The sequence below is a fragment of the Crinia signifera genome, chromosome 1, assembly GCF_055691185.1.
Source record: "Crinia signifera chromosome 1, ASM5569118v1, whole genome shotgun sequence".
NCBI classification, from domain to species: domain Eukaryota; kingdom Metazoa; phylum Chordata; class Amphibia; order Anura; family Myobatrachidae; genus Crinia; species Crinia signifera.
This window is the reverse complement of record NC_139217.1, coordinates 400,655,844-400,674,075: the sequence shown is the minus strand read 5'-3', so window position 1 is coordinate 400,674,075 and position 18,232 is coordinate 400,655,844. Positions and strand designations below refer to the sequence as shown.

The window sequence follows — 18,232 nt, the reverse complement described above, 5'->3', positions numbered from 1 at the left end:
ATAACCCTAACCATACACACAGACCGCAGCCTATAACCCTAACCATACACACACACCCTGCAGCCTATAACACTAACCATACACACACCCCACAGCCTATAACCCTAACCATACAAGCACGCACCCCGCAACCTATAACCCTAACCATACACACACCGCAGCCTATAACCCTAACCATACACACACACTGCAGCCTATAACCCTAACCATACACACACACCGCAGCCTATAACCCTAACCATACACACACACCCCAGCCTATAACCCTAACCATACACACACACACACATCGCAGCCTATAACCCCGACCATACACACACACCGCAGCCTAAAACCCTAACCATACACACACCCCGCAGCCTATAACACTAACCATACACACACCCCGCAGCCTATAACCCTAACCATACAAGCACGCACCCCGCAACCTATAGCCCTAACCATACACACACACACACCGCAGTCTATTACACTAACCATACATGCACACCACGCATCCCACAACCCTAACCTTACACACACACACACACACACACACACACACCGCAGCCTATAACACTAACCATACACACACCCCGCAACCTGTATAGTGTAAGGTACATTATGGTGTGGGGTGTATAGTGTGAGTGGAATTACAGTGTGTATCATATAGTGTAAGTGACATTAAGATGTATTGCCTAAGGGACAGTACGTGGGAGGGCGCCTGCAAATATTTTGGCTGGGGGGAGCAAAATTTATAGTTACGCCACTGCCCAATCTGCTATAACAGGATGCACATACAGTAGATCTAAGTACAATTAACCAGACATTTTGGTTTAGAACATTTAAGGTATCTACTAACAAATATCTATTTTACATTGAAGTGTTTAGGAATGATTGTCATGTATTATTATATACTTACTGTCCTCTGATTGCACCGTATAACTAGAACTGACATGTGCTGTCACAACCAAGAGTTAAATTAGCTACATAACTTCACCCAACAACCAGTCATTGATTTTTCTAGCCCAACGAGATATAAAAGATTCAATGCCCTGCCTTTACAAGTGCCAGCTTCTCTCATGAATTATTTGAAGAACAAGCAACATTGTTAGACCAGTCAATGCCCTTGGCATTAACTACAATCTTTAATTACATATGCATTAATTAAAATGCAAGAGCTATATTCCTGACTGTTTTATAAAGGAATGCCATTAATCTTTTAGTGGTTATTGATATTTATGTTATTTAAGGGCCCAGAAATGTAGTAAAAATCAATTAACTTCTTTTTATAAAGACAAATGAGGATTTAAGAAAAAAACATATTGCTTTAAGCTTTTAGTATCCAATTATTAACATTACATTACACTGATGTCTAAACATAATGTACGTCCTTTACTTAATTACCAAGTGCAATCTGGCCAAAGTCAGGGTCAGAAGAGTCTTTGGATTGATTGAGCAGCACAATTTAAACTTTATGACTAAAGCTCTGCCAGTGCCTCTAGATTTAAGAGGACATGATGAGGTGGATGAGCTGGGGGGGAGGTGACATCTCCATTGAGAGCATTAATTGCTACTGTAAAGCTGGCCATACATTAGGCAGGGCCGGTGTTAAGTTTGTGAGCACCGTAGGCAAAATTTTAGCCTACCACCCCTCTTCCCCCAAAAATCTACTTTTCAGCTTCTCACACTTGACTTTTAACATATAAAAATAATACTACTTGCAGAAAACCTCTTACAAACAGATGCTGACACTATGAAAAACAGAAGCTGACAGGCATGCAGACTCTGCTGACACACGGACTCTTGACACACTGAGAGATGGACACTGACAGATGGACAGGCTGACACATGCACAGACTGACACATGAACGCTGACACATAGACAGACTGACACTGATACACAGATGCTGACACACAGACAGACTGATAAGCAGACGCTGATAAACGGACAGATTGGCACACTGACAGACTTATGCTGACACAGACTCCGAAATACGGACTCTGACACACTGAAAGACTCTGAAACATGGACATACAGACCCATGGACACTGACGCACACTAATTACAGGTTGACAAACTGACAGACTGAAGTTGACACATGGACACACAAATGCTGACACAGGTAGAAGCTGACAGACATTGATGCATGGACAGACTCTGACAGATAGATACTAACACAGGGACACACAGATGATGACATGCGGAAAGACTGACAAATAGAGGTTGACACACTGACACACTTACAGGCACTGACACACAAACACTAACATGCGGACACACAGACTTACACAACAGAGGGACACTGACACACGGATGTTGACACACAGACACTCGGATGATTACACACAGAGACACACTGAATACTGTGTGGTGGAAGAGCGGGGAAGTGCGGTGAGAGAGCCACTCCCACTATGTGGTGGGGGTTATGGACGATGCCAACGGGTGGGAGAGCAGGGAAAATCAGGGGAGACACTGCTGCCAACTATACAACCCCATAATGGTAATACACCCCCCACACCACACAATGGGCCTAATTCAGGTTTTATAGGACACATTTGTCCCCGTTTCTGATGGTGAGGGCGTGCAATTGCGCAAACCTCCTGCGTGAATGCCTTCTGGGGCGAACATAGGGCTGGTGCAGGGGTACCCGTTACCCTAGGAATGTAGGCTGGTCGATTCTGATTTTTCACCCGTGTGGCTGCATGTGAGGGGATGTGTAATACGGGGATTCGCACGGCAGGCGTGCGTTCACTAGACTGTGAACACACAAAGCTTAGCGAACATGTCTGAATCAGGCCCAATATTACAACACCCTCCACCTCTACAGATAATAGTAATACATCCCCTGGTAATATACATATAAACCCCAACCCCTCACATAATAAATTAAATACCCACTCCTCCATAAATACAATACTCACTAATGTCTTTTATTATGTGGGTAAACTGTAGGTGACCCTGGTTTGAGTTTGAGGCCTATATTCCCTCTGTTTGACATCTGTGGACTCCTCTGGAGTTATGATGTAAGATAAGATCTGAGACCCCTCATAAACCATGGTCCAGAAGAGGAGGTTAGAAATTGTCCCCTTCCTTCAGATCTCTTATCAGTGAAGCCTGTCTGCTATGCATCTCACTGGATAAGGAAGGAGGATCAATCACTTTGAAAACAGCAGACTGTAGAAGATACATTGCCAGGGACCTTCCACATTCCTTCAGCATGGAAAGAGTCAAATCCCAAGGGTGGGAGGGATGAGGGAGTTTGTAAGGTATAACTAAGCTACTTCTCTCTATGGTCAGTGTCACTACCTGGGGGTGTAGCAAACAGGCTGTAAGCGACCAGAGATTTCTTGTGGAGAACCCCCCACGTCAGGATTGGTACTTAAGTGTAAGATACGGTTCTGTCATTTTTCCCTTTTATTTTATTTCTGAAATTGCATTTAATCTTGTGTGTACTTTTTAAATCATTGTAATATCTTGTAACAATTTTCTAAAGCTCTGTATTATTTCTAGGAATAAATAATACATATTCTCAGTCCTGGTTCTGTGTTCTTAAGACTCATTAGCCTCAGAAGAGAACGCTCCAGCGTGTTACCATTTGTATATTGTATTGTGCAGTCAGGTGCGAGCCAAGCCACCCCTTGCGCAGTTTCAAGCGCTAAAATCAGGTTTTGGCTGGTGGCAGTGTACCTCAAGTAAAGGACCCGAGAGTCCAAAGTGAACCCCAGTCACGGCCGGAGCTGCTCAGATTGACGTATCGGAGCAGGCGACCGGTGGGTCCGTGACATTTGAATGTAAGCTCTCACGGGCAGGGCCCTCTCTCCTCATGGGCTTTTCTCAGAATATATAAACCACTGCCACCCTGATAATTGCTTCAGTGTCCTGTCCCCTGATGCAGCTATCTGTATTAACCATGTACTTGTCCTAAACGGTCTTGTAATGTAATTTGTTTTGTGTTTGCTCATAACTATGCTCTGTAAAGCGCTGCGGAATTTGTATGCGCTATATAAGAAACTGTTAATAAATAATAAATAATAATAATGCTTGCTTCTGTGGTTCTGTGGTGTGGTGTCAATCCAGGAGAATATACAAACTCCGCACAGTTAGAACCCTGGTGGGATTGAATCCATGACCCCAGTGCTATGAGGCAGCATTGATATCCATTACACTGTCCGTTCTGCCCCTACCTATTTTGCTACTTAGCCTATGCTATGGCCATAACATCAAATTATGGTTTTTCCTAAAAAAAAAAATGTAAGTCTTTATAATTCAGTGATCATTAAATGGTTAATAATTGCGAAGCTAGTAGTCATCATATTATATAATGATCCATTTCTTATCTTCTGTCTTAACCTTTCAAAGGGCTTTTAACATTATGTTAACGTCATTCAAATAATAACGGTACTCCAAAGGAAGATTATCATGCTTAGATTATACCTGCCAGTACTACATTTATTTACACAGAGTAACTGATATTGATCCTTGGTAGTTAACAAGTGAATGTCCTTCAGAGTTACTGTGTAATTTTAAATAAGTGTCCTGCCTGCCTGAAGATCTTGAGTGTGTAGTGATTGTCACATTGTCTGACATAAAGATAACTTTCGGTTGAACTGCTTGGTACTTGTAATGAATTGCACATTTCAGAGAGACAGATTGCTCTCGTTGAAGTAACAGCTGAGCAAATTTTATTTAATAATAATTTTGCTATAGTCTAAAGCGGCAAAAAAAAGAAAGAACATCCTTTTGTATGTGTGATATAAACAGTGCCATATGTGATAAGAACTTATTCTACGAATGAGCAAAACTTTCAAAATTGTTCCATGGAATATTCACCTTGTTCTGTATTAAGTAAACAATTTTAGTACCCAGCAGAATGAGATGACTGCCATTGTCCCTGCTTTATTCGTATACAGTACCATGCATTTTGAGGAAAATAAAATTAACCAGAAAATTGCAAAATCAAAGGCAGGTTTCTAAGTGGTAAATTTACTAAAGTGTGAGGTGGTTGCTATGGACAATATCTCTCGCTTCTAAAAACTCACACTTTAGTAATTTGACCTCTTAATTAGGTGACCAGAACAGTGCACCAACACCTGTGAATTGGGCTTTTCTGCCGCAAAACTTGAATCATGGTATATTTAGCCACAATTTTGCTCAGCTACTTGGGCAAGTCCTGGAGTGTGAGGGGCACTGGATGACTCACCAGCAGTCGGGGTTCCAACAATCGTTTCTCCAACATCGGAATCCCGACTCTTAGGAGTCTGAGAGTTGGAATCCCAAATTACAAGGGCTGTTTTCCCTCGTGGAGGTCCAGGACCCCCTGAGCTCGCCACCGAGCCGGCAAGGGGTTCAATGCAACAACCATCAGAATCCTGACTGTTGGTAAGTTATACCATACCCGAGTGTGAGGGACTGTTTGCAATAGGGATAGGCACTATTCACCTCCTACAGAGTAGAGCCATAAGTAAACACCTAAGATCCTAACTAGCTCTGATATTAATCAATAATAATCACATTACATTTCTAGGCCTAATCCCCCTCAACTAGCCTTATCATTAAATTGCAAGCCTACTAATTTAATAGCAACCTCACATTATTATTATTATTATTATTATCTGAACTTAAATATAGAGATATGTAATTCACCACTTGGTTATTTGCCTCTGACACCAGTATGGGCCATATTCCGCTTCCAAGCAATTTTGTGTGCTTACTAATACTTTGATATTGCTTCTTTTATATTATTTGTCTTTGTGCGATATGAATACTTTTTATACTTTGAACATTTCTTCTGTCATATACTGTATGGCAAACTTGCTTTTAAAGAAAAAAAAAGACACCAATGTAATTGAATAAATCCCAACTTATGTTGCATTATATGTATAACAATTTACCCATAAGGCACATCATGGTGACAATGCATACCAACATTGTTTTCCCAGGAATGGGTTTATTATTTTAATGTACACAGATATTTTCAGCCTTTAAGACTTTTTCTTCCATTCTATATCCAGGAAGGGTGGAGGGGTAATATTACTTGACTTTTTATGTATACGTAAAGCAAATCTTTTTACTGGTAGGGTTATTTGTATAATTACATTATATATATTTTTTTTTACTATGAATGAAATAGTCGTTTTATGATTACTATTTTTTATACAACATCAGTGGTCCTTTTTTAGATTGCAAACTTGCGCAAGTGTTTACAGTAAGTCTACAAAAATATTAGAGGGATCAAAGACAGACTGCACAGCTGGAATTTGCTTAGTGATCAGGGTGAGTGGATTAAAGTTATCTCTCATCCCTGGAATAATTCTGTATACACAGGACGGGGGTTATCTCTCAATCACCAGTATTACAAACCCAAGATTTTAGGTGGCTTTTCTAGATTTTTATTGTTGGATTTAAAGCATAATGCTTTAAAGGCAAAACAAGCCATGATCATTAACCCCTAAAGGTGCCATACACATAGTGAGATATTGGCTACGAACTATTTTGACAATGCAATTTCCCTTGAACTGCCTGGAGCCCTGAACTACCGATTTGGGCTTTATTTTACTTGCAAGTATGACTATATTTACTTGTGATTTTGACTATATGCAAAATTGGCTATGGCCAAATATATAGTATACAATATAGTCAAAACTGCCTAGCCTGCACAATCTATTTTTACATTGGATACCGACCTCTCAGGGCCATGCATCAGTATCAAAAAAAGGGAAAACACTTAGCTAACTTTTCTTACGATTTTGACTATTTAGTCAACTCATCAACCAAATATTTTACTCACAGCCCATCCCTCATCCCTGACATACCATCTATCAATACCCATTCCAATTCTCCAAACACTGGAGATCAACCTTCACCGTCTATTAAATTGACCAAGCTTTTGCCGGGTCCTTGCTGCTACTGCAGAGCCTATAGGTGACTGTTACCAAACTACATACACCCTTCCATCCTATTTAACGTGGTACATACCTAGTTTTTTACAGTTTTGGTTTTGTGCACTTTTAAACAGTGTTCACCATTTAACTTTTAATCTTAAATTATTTATATTTTTGTTTGGCTTTTGGGCACTTTCTCTTTTTTTATCCCCAGTGGCAATATTTAGAGACTCCGCAAATGGATGATTCCTCATTATTTCTAAAAAGCAAGGTGGAAACAGTGAGTGCGGCTGTCGAAACGGTGAGGATCACGGCTATATGCAGATGACAAGGATTCCCTCGGAACATAGATTACGGCGAGCGGCCAGCAAGGGGATTAAACAGCGAGGATGGCTTGCTTTCTGTGATCCTCACCGAAAACAAGCCATTCTCGCCATAAAAAAACCTCACCAGACGCATTGAATACACACTAGTGTGTACGGACCTTTAGATTTGGGTTAGTTAGGGAGTAAATACTGGCTGCTTTATTTTTATATTGCAATTTAGATTTCAGTTTAAACTTACCCCAAACAAATCTAACTCTCTCTGCACATGTTACATTTGCCCCACCTGCAGTGCACATGGTTTTGCCCATTACAAAAAGATTTTGCTTTTGAGATCCTTACTGAATAACCCCATAAACGCAGTTCAGACAAAACTTACATAAATTCTGTCTGTATCTGAGGTAGCACCTACCCTCAGATACAGTATCAAACTCTTACCAGCAGGGCCCTCTTACCTCTCTACCAATTAATGCCCTCTCTCATTTTAATACTGTGATTGTTCCTGATTTTAAAGTGCAACAGAATATGCTGGTGCTATATAAATAAATGCTAATAGTAGATAGCTAGATAGATAAATCTATGTATTCAGATACAGATGTATATGTTAATAAGATGATACACTTTCATGTAACAGCAATTCATCTGTAAGTGCCAAGATGTGTTGAATCACAGATATGCAAATACATAATGAAGCAGCTGGATTATTATTTTCAACAAGTCAGAGCTGTTTGGTAAGTGAGATTTTCTAACACAGTGGAAGCTAAATATAATATGTGATAGATCGCACTTTCAGTGTAGTTTAATAAAATGTTTAATAAAATTTGTTTTGTACAAAACTCTGGATTTATGGCACTTGACAGTTTACAATGTGGATATTTATGTATTTTATATTTAATTTCAACCTTTTTTTCAGTGTTCCATACCTCCATATGGTGTTTACAGTTATGCTGAATCCAGAATGTCATTCAGCTATTTCACCAAGTACAACAGTGGGCAAAACCCAGACAAAACACATCACTCTAAGCTAGAGATGTGCAGGTTTGGGTTTACTCAGATCTCAAAGCAAAATCTTATTGGCTATTGGCGGTCACATGCCTTAGATAAATTCGAACTTACGCTAATTTGGCGGTAAGAACCAAGTAAATCCGTACCCGCACATCTCTACTCTAAGAATGATGGTAGCATGTCTCAAACAACAGAAATAACAAAATACCTAGATAACAGGCACTTGTGGCTTGATCAGTCAAAACAGGAAATACAGTATTAAATATACTGTACTGTACCTTTATTAAATATCTTTCAAAACCAGGAACGTATTATAGGCATATATATATATATATATATATATATATATATATATATATATATATATATATATGGGTGAGTTACTGTATTTTGTTTCTGTGCAGGGAAAAAGACTGACTGCTTTTACACTACAATATACTGTATATCTAACTTCGAAATAAAACCTCACCCAAATCTAACTCTCTCTGCACAAGTTACATCTGCCCCACCTGCAGTGCACATGGTTTTTCCATTTGAGAAGGACTTTGCCTTTGCGAGTCAACCAGAAGAAGGGCCTGTGTGCAGGCATGACAATGGGCCTGCACGGAGACTACATATGTGCTCCCTCCTCTGATAAAACGCTTCTCCCAGTATAATGTAGGCACATATACCCACCACACTATTGCATTATTTTAGGAGGAAAATAGACAATTTTAACTCGTATGATTATTTGTGAACACTTGGCCATTTGGACCTTCCAGTGCCATAGAAACAAGTCATGACCAAATCCAAGAAGCTTGACCACTCCGCCACTGAAAAGAAAATCCTGTGCGCTCCAGCCTAGCTGACTAGTCAGGCACAGGTCGGCCATGTTTCAGGTCACGACGGCTGCGTAACTTCACACATTGTGTCAACATTATGAATACCAACAATGTATTTGTTGACCTTTTTACTAAAACATTTTAATCTTAAGTCTAAAATGGTGTAGGCAAAATCCTACTTTCTTCTTTATATCAGATCTCTTCTTCTGCTGTATTAGTTATCAAACAAGTATGCATCATTTCCTCTCTTATTCCTTTTGCCAGGCTGTGTTTTATTGGCTGCTATTTTCTGAATATCATTATATATTTGGATGGTGATGATTATATATAATTCTCACTTCCTCCTCTGGGAGATTTATTGAATTGGTAACAATGACAATCTCAGATCACCAGGCTAGATTGAGCAATGCTGTCAGGAGAATGCAATCCTTTACAATGAGAGGATTTATGGCACTTACGCAGTGTAGGCGTTAGTATGGCTGCTGTGACAGCATGTCTCAATGAATGCTGAAGCTACTTCTGAAAGGTAGGAAAAGCACTAATTGGAGTGGCAGATTTTTTAAAGCAACTATTGTATGATTCCAGCTGTAATATTGCAAATGTTGTCATCTCATTATGTGACATTTCCTACACAGCGGTTCAGTCTCAGTGGAAAAGTTTATTCTCCCCGAGAGTGGGAGGAAGATCTAATGAGAACTGCCCTTAGCCTTTGTCATTTGTCTCTCTGTTGCAGCATGACATTAACTTGAGACAGTGAATGCTGGCAGCAACTCCTTGTAAGTGTTAAAATGAACTGCCTGTTCCAAGAAGTTTGCATAAATGCTTGGAAGCAGTACAGATCTTAGGCAGGGCTGGGGATGTATGAGAGTGCTACTGATTCTGAGAGGAGCTCAGAAGAACAAGTCTGAAGTTACAGATGGAGTCGCCGTCATCTAGTATGACATTTGTCCCGCTAAACTTGCCAGGCGTGCCTAGTCGCACAGCATGGAGTTACCGGTTAAGTGCAATACCAACGATCATCCACCAGACGTCCCTTTTTAAAATCACCACTGTGAATGCATCAGATGTCTAATGCAAAGCTATAATAAAAGGAACCGCATTGTGTGGAACGCAAGAACTACTTTACTGTACAATACTGTGCTGTTCAATATGTTAAATAGCCGTTTTTCTCAGAATATACTCAGAATATACTACTGCATAGGCGTGCGTCTCATTACGCTATTTATAAAAGGCTATGGGTATGAGTGAGTATGCAGTACATTTGCCAAGGATAGGATGCGGGTGTATCCCATTTTCGACAAACAGCGCGCCCAGACTGGTCACTGTGACGTGAAGGCACCTAAGATAACTGTGGCTTCATCCATAGCTTCTTATTCGGCCAGCTTCTTATTCACTTGTTATTCGAGCTCCAGCTTCTTATTGACTAAGCTGGCCGAATTAAAAGCTGGCTTTCGCCTCGTCTCAGGAGACCTGATGTAATAGTACACCATAGAATCAGGTTTAAATGTTTCAATTTAGTTTAAAATTAAAGGTGAGGAATAAGTAAATGTTTAAATGTCAGATACAACTCCACTACTTAACTAATGGAGCTGTGGGTATAAAATGCTTGATCGCTCTTATCATTTCTTAAAGTTTTATTCATATATAATTAAACTAAATTTGATATCATTAGTTTGAACTTAAATCTCTTTATTGGTAGTAAGAGCACATCCAGTGGAGAGCCATTAACAGTAATACCAATACTGAAAAGCATTCATTGTTGAAATAAGGAGAAATCCCTCTACAGATCAATTAAGGATGATATATTTCTTCTATATAAAAGTAAAAAATTGGATATCCTTGATTGAAGCTTCCTCCATTTTACATTTTCTTAATTAATTAATTATATAGGGAGTACAAAGACTAAAAAAGTCTCCCTTGTATATATTTAGGAAATAATCCATTCGAAAATAATCTATAGGAATATACTTTCAAAAGAACATTAAAAATGAACATCTAAGAGTCCATCTGTTCCTCATTTGTATAGACAACCTGTAAAAAAGTAATTGTATGTATTATGTCTTTCCTTTTCTGATATGCTTTCTGATATAAATCATGTTCCTGCATACCCACAAGAGCATGATTTATATCTCTTCCGATTTGTGTATATAACAGCGAATACACTGAAGAGACCCCTGTTCTGAGCAGTTTGCTTTGCAATTTTAAGTGACACTCGGCAGAATTCCGGGCTTACTGAAGTCCTGTTTTGAACAGTCTGCTTTGCTATTTTAAGTGACACTCAGCAGAATTTCGGGCTTACTGAAGTCCAACACCTCTGCAGGACAGAGGTTTCATTAAGACTAACGTGGTCAGCGTTTTTTAATCATTGTTTTCTTCCTATGGTACAATTCGGATTGGATCCATATCACCCTTGATGAAGTCCTAACGGACGAAACGCGTAGGGTTTTATACCAAAGAAAATTGGGTTATACACCAAAGAAAATCACTCTTTAATGTTGGATCACCTATTGGATCATTTGATATTCATCTGAACTCATTGTATTTGGATGTTGGATCACTCATTGAATCATGTACCAAGTCTTTATTGAATTTTGTCTGTGTAATGAATTGGAATAAATACAGTTTTTTATACGTTGGAATTATCATTGAAATATATAAGTGGTGAAATATCTAGAGCGCACTTCTATTCTTTCCTTTTTATCCATCTTTTCCATTCCGTACCTTCATTAACAGCAGGGTACAATAGAAGTGCTGCCCATATATCAGCGCAGAAAAAGGACCACACCCCCCACTTTTGAGATATATATATATATATATGTGTGTGTGTGTATGGGATGCATACAGACCACCAGTCATCAGGATGCCGGCAGTCAGAATACGGCATCTCCTCCACTAACAGTCCCCCCCCCCCACACACACACAGTCTAACACTAACCCCCCCCCTGTTATTGCCTACAACTAAGTCCCTCCCCACAGCCTAACCCTAGGTCCCCCTAGTGTCTTTGCCCCCCCTCCCCATTCGCTGACCTCACGTTTGCAGTCCTCTGCATACTTACCTGATACTGATGATGGTGAGCAAACAGTTTGCTGCTTAAACCATCCCTCAGTTCTTACTTACATTAGTTCACCGCTATAAACTTTTATCAGGCAGTGTTTTCACCCTAATATTTGTATAACTGTCGTAGTGCACCCACTGTGTGTTTTCAACCATATGCTACCTAATGTATTTATTCTTGAAGAGGGAATTTGATGGAGATTTTTGGCAATAAAGTGTTTACAATGGGCCCATCATTAGTACAACTCCCTGGGCAGGATATTCTTAATTTGGCAATGCGCGTTAAGGCTTTCCTTAGTGATTTTCCAGATCTGTTACAGCTCAGTGAGTATTCTCTCTGGATTGCTGTCTCAGACCAGACTTCTCTAATGTATTTGCCCAAGTAAGTGAATTTATTAATTTATCTAAAAACAACAGCATATTTTTGGAAGCTTTGTCTATGTTGCTGTAGATAACGAAAAGGAATTTGGAAAATGTAATAAGCTTTAGATATTGTGATTATGTTTCTTTAACCTCCTTGAAATTCTTCTTAAATGTTAGCAAGTTTTCACCCATGGAGAATATTATATTATGTAATAGCTACCTTCACATCTGCTGTGAGAAGTGATGATGCCGCTGGCAAAAATGTTTCTGTTATTCATGGAAGTACAAGAGGGAATCCCTTGTCGCATAGTTATTAAATATTTTCAGAAGGAAATATAAACTATACATTTTTTAGTGGTTAGGAATTCAATAAGGCTTTTAATTCTGCAAACATAAAACGGCAAGATAAGGAATGGAGGTTTTGTTGAATAATTAAAGAAAAATTAAAGCTGCAATCAAACAGACTTTTTAGACAGCACATTTCGTTTTATAGCATGGAGTCACCAGCCATTTTCCTGACATCCTCCTAAAACTCCATGTGTCCATTGCAAAATCACTCGTTGGCCTGATTCACGTCCTATCGTAGCTACAGTACAACTACAGTATATCGGGATGTTAAGTAGTTTGTGCCGGACCCATACTGCGCAAGTGCGTTATGGGTCTGTGATGAATGTCCCTGCACAACGTTTCGGGGGAGTCACGAGGCCAGGTTCTGTGTTGGAAGACAGTTATACATAACATAATCTGTTAGCTTCCAGATATTAACTAATACAGACAGTGTTAATAGTAATCAACTAGTTATAAGAACTAGAAAAGTGGCAACAAGTAGAATTATATATAGAAAATCTTGTTTGAACGAACCATACTGCATACAGATGAAAACTGCCTGATTTTAAAATTGTATTAAATTGTTAATTTAACCATTTGGCCGGAATTTCCATTGTTTGGTTACCTTCTAGTGGTGGAATTTCTTGATAGGGGCGCACTCTGTTTCCTTTTCCATATATATATTTCCATATATATATATATATATATATATATATATATATATATATATATACAGATAGCGTGATGACCCGGCACTGTATGAAAAGTCTGGATACTTAGTCCGGTGCCCCCACATCCAAACAGGAATATATATATATATATATATATATATATATGCAAACAGGGGTTGACCCTGGTTGCGCCTCCAATAATAGTGAGCTGCTACCTCTAAAGAATTTCCCCTGTTAGTGGGAGATAGAACAAAGACAGGAAATGGTGCGCAGAGGGTGCTAATCAGATACCACCACCTTCATAAAGGTATCTTTGTGGTGCAATCGACCTTCACCAAGTTCATCCAATAGTGAATGTCAGGATAACACATACGTTTTAACTCACTTAAAGAAAGTACAGTAGGTGAAAAACATTTAACGGTTTCATTGAATGAGCGTACCAAAAACTCACAATTTTCAATCAGATATGAAGCACATCTGGGTTTCTTTAACTTGAGAAACTTCTTTTCACACAATCCATAATGATGATAAAATCTTTTTAATAAACTCTTATTTAAAAAACAAAACAAATAAAAATTGGAGCAACCTCAAATGTTACAATGGAAGTGAATGATGTAAACAAAGGTCTCAAAGAACAAAGGAAAACTTTCCGGAATAGTCCCCAAAGTCAGAGAGTCCACTGAAATAGTACCTTTAAAAGAGTGTCCAATTAAACAAAGGGTAGTTCATAAAATTGCCAATCCAGATAGCCAGCCAGCCATCCCGGTGGCTTGAGGCCCGGCGCGAGTTTTCAAACAGCCGCGGACCCGCTCTGAAGACAGCCGGGCAGCCCCTCGCTTCTGCTCGGCTGTCACACTGTTTCACTGCAGCTGCTGCGGCATCTCAGTGTGTGGCATATGTATAATGGGCATCACGGTGTGTGGCATATGTATAATGGGCATCACAGGGTGTGGCATATCTGTAATGGGCATCTCAGTGTGTGACATATCTGTAATGGGCATCTCAGTGTGTGGAATATCTGTAATGGGCATCACAGTGTATGGCATAACTGTAATGGGCATCACAGTATGTGGCATATGTATAATGGGCATCACAGTGTGTGGCAAATGTATAATGAGCATCACGGTGTGCGGCATAAGTATAATGGGCATCATAAACCACTTGGCCCATCTAGTCTGCCCCTTTTTTTAAACATGTTACCTCAAACCATATTTGATCCTTATTTTTATGTAAGGTTATCAATATGCTTATCCCAAGCATGTTTAAATTGTACTACTGTATTTGTGTCTACCACCTCTGTTGGGAGGCTATTCCACTTATCTACTACTCTTTCTGTGAACAAATTCTTCCTCACATTTCCCCTGAATCTTCCTCCCTCTAGTTTCAGTGCATGTCCTCATGTTCTGTTACTCCTCTTCCTGTGAAGAATGTCTCCCACCTGTACCTTGTTAAAGCCCTTGATATATTTGAAAGTTTCTATCATGTCCCCCCTTTCCCTTCTCTGCTCTAAAGTATACATATTAAGATCTTTCTAGTCTTTCCTGGTACGTTTTGTGATATAGGCCATGTACCATTTTAGTTGCTCTTCTTTGTACAGTCTCTAATGTATTTATATCCTTCTGGAGATATGGCCTCCAGAACTGAACACAATACTCTAGGTGAGGTCGTACCAATGACCTATACAGTGGCATTATTACTTCTTTCTTTCTACTGCTGATACCTCTCCCTATGCAACCAAGCATCTGACTTGCCTTCTTCATTGCTTTGTTACATTGCCTACCTGCTTTTAAGTCCCCTGAAATAGTGACACCTAGATCCCTCTCTTCCTCTGTAGTTTCCATTATAGTGCCATTTATACTATATTGAGTCTTTGGATTTCTGAGACCCAAGTGCATGATTTAGCATTTTTTGGCATTAAACTGTAGTTGCCATTCTCTTGACCATTTCTCTAATCTACCTAGATCCTCAATCATTTGTTTTACCCCTCCTGGTGTGTCTACCCTGTTGCATACCTTTGTGTCATCTGCAAAAAGGCACATTTTACCCTCAATTCCATTTGCAATATCACCAATAAAGATATTACAAAGCACCGGTCCAAGTACAGATCCCTGGGGTACTCCACTTGTAAGCTTTCCCTCCTTTGACTGTACTCCGTTTACTACAACTCTCTGTTTTCTGTCCTGCAACCACGCTCTTATCCATTCAACTATCTTAGAATCCAATCCCAAGCTTTCAAGTTTATTTAACAGTCTGCGATGTGGGACAGTGTCAAAAGCTTTACTAAAGTCTAGATAAGCTACATCTACAGCCCCACCTTGATCTATTACTTTAGTCACCCAGTCAAAAAAGTCAATAAGATTTGTTTGACATGATCTTCCCCCAGTAAACCCATGCTGTTTTGGATCCTGTAAATTGCTGGTTTTGAGATATTCTACAACTCTTTGTTTTAAGAGTGTTTCCATCAATTTCCCTACTACTGATGTAAGGCTCACTGGTCGATAGTTGCTTACCTCTTCCTTGCTTCCACTTTTGTGCAGTGGGACTACATTCGCTGTTTTCCAGTCCTCTGGGATTACTCCAGTAGCTAGTGACTGGTTGAATAATTCTGTTATTGGTTTTACCAGCTCCCCTTTAAGCTCTTTTAGTATACTTGGATGTATCCCATCTGGCCCCATTGATTTATCCACTTTCAGTTTTGAGAGTTCTGTGAGGACCTTCTCCTCTGTAAATGTACTTGTCTCTCCCTCAGTTTTCTGACTATACTTGCAATTTAACTGTGGCCCCTTCCCCTCTCTTTCAGCAGTGAATACTGAGCAGAAATAATTATTAATATTATCTGCTATTACATTGTCCCCCTCAAGAAAACTTACACTCTCTGTCTTCAGTCTAATTATTCCACTTTTTGTTTTTCTCCTTTCACTTATATACCTAAAAAAAGTTTTCCCCCCTTTACCCACTGACTGGGCCATTTTCTCTTCAGCCTGTGCTTTTGCACATCTGATTACCTTCTTAGCCTCCTTCTGTCTAACAAGATACACCTCTTTGTCCTCATTCTTCTGCGTCTGCTTAAATTTCTTAAAGGCCAACTTTTTTGCTTTCACAATACTTGCTACTTCTTTTGCAAACCACAATGGCTTTCTTTTTCTTGTGTTTTTCCTAACTCTTTTGACACAAAGTTCTGTTGCTTTTAGAATTGCACTTTTTATTTTTTTTCCCACTTATCCTGCACTCCTTCCAAGTTCTTCCACTCTGCCAAAGAATCCCTTACAGAGTTTCCCATCTCTACAAAATCAGCCTTCCTAAAATCTAACACCTTTGTTTTTGTGTGCGATGAGTCAGTCTCTGTCTTTATTTTGAACCATACTGCTTGATGGTCACTGGATCCCAGATTTTTACCCACATTTATGTCAGATATTCTGTCACCATTTGTAAGTATTAAGTCTAATATTGCGTCCTTACGAGTGGGCTCCCTCACCAATGGCTGGAGGGATGCTCCTTGCAAGGAATTCAGCATGTCCCTACTTCTGGTGGAACTTGCAACAGGCAGCTCCCAGTTTACATCAGGTAGAATTAAGTCTCCCATGATTATCACCTCTCCTTTTAATGCCATTTCATTGATGTCCTGCAATAGGCTCTTGTCTAGTTCCTCTTCCTGACCTGAAAATGTGTTATATAATTGTTTAACTCAAGATTATTTAATGTAAATTTCAATGTGAATATGTAAAACTTGTTACTATTGTATTATGACGAAATAATACCTTCGACCTCTCATTCTTATAGGGGTGCAACATCAGTTGTGTACAAATGCCTGCAGAAAGGATCCCAGAAGCCTTACGCGGTCAAAATGTTAAAGAAAACTGTAAGTTGACTCTCATATGATCTATAGCACCTAAATGTTGATGTCTGAGCTTTTTTTCTAAACATATTATTTATATCAGTGGTTGCCAAACTCAGTCCTCAAGGCACTCCCAGGTGTAGTGCTGGTGTGAATGGGTCCTGGTAACAATGCCTCAGCCTTACAACCCTGCTAGCTACCAGGCTTGCTCCCAGGATCTTCCCGGGACATGTTGCGGTGTGAACGAATAACCAGGTCAAGCGACCCGGGTCCTGTTTAAAGTATGGAGGAGACAGCGATGCCTCCTCCCCACCTCTCGTTGATGGGCCTTTGCTCTGACCCAACCCCGCAATAAGCCGGGTCACACGGGGACTTTGTAGACCGCAAATGCCGGGGTCACTACTGGAATGGACCTGTGTCCTAATCCCAGGAGCGTGTGAATGGGGTATAATAGTCCAGGTTTTAAAAGTGTTCATGGTTGAGCACATTGGGTTTAAATTATATTGCTTGATGTACCAATGAAGTCACCTGTGGTCAAGCATGGATATCCTTAAAACCTAGACTGTTAGGGTGCCTTGCGGACCAAGTTTGGGAACCTTTGCTTTCTAGAATTCTGTAATGCTAAATATCCAAAGGTTCTGCAAAGGTTCTGCCTCCTATTTATTAGAATAGTTTCTCCCCAGCAGTGGCGTAACTATCAAAACCGCGCCCCCACCCCTCGAAAGTTTCAGCAGCCCCCCCGTAAGGATACTGAACACGCAGGGTCTGCGGAGCTATTGTTAAGCCACTGCTCCCCAGCCACAACGTGTTACATAGATCATCCTATAAAATAAATGCTAAAGCATGTGGGGTGAATTCAAGTGTTTTGCATGTCTCCGTTGGCACCTGAAGAAGCAATTCAAGTGTGCTCCATTCGGCACACACTGCCACTGATTTTTACATTACTGTTATGTTGTTACATAATTTTA

At 39.8% G+C, this 18,232-nt stretch overlaps 1 protein-coding gene across 1 annotated transcript in view; it reads left to right on the top strand.

Annotated features, from left to right (window-relative positions):
• The window catches only part of CAMK4 (calcium/calmodulin dependent protein kinase IV), a 159,277-nt gene that overhangs the window by 75,073 nt on the left and 65,972 nt on the right, over window positions 1-18,232 (top strand). The window contains exon 2 of the mRNA XM_083151674.1: window positions 17,210-17,288. Within this exon, the coding sequence (XP_083007800.1) occupies window positions 17,210-17,288 (79 nt within the window). The remainder of the gene's footprint in view (window positions 1-17,209; window positions 17,289-18,232) is intronic.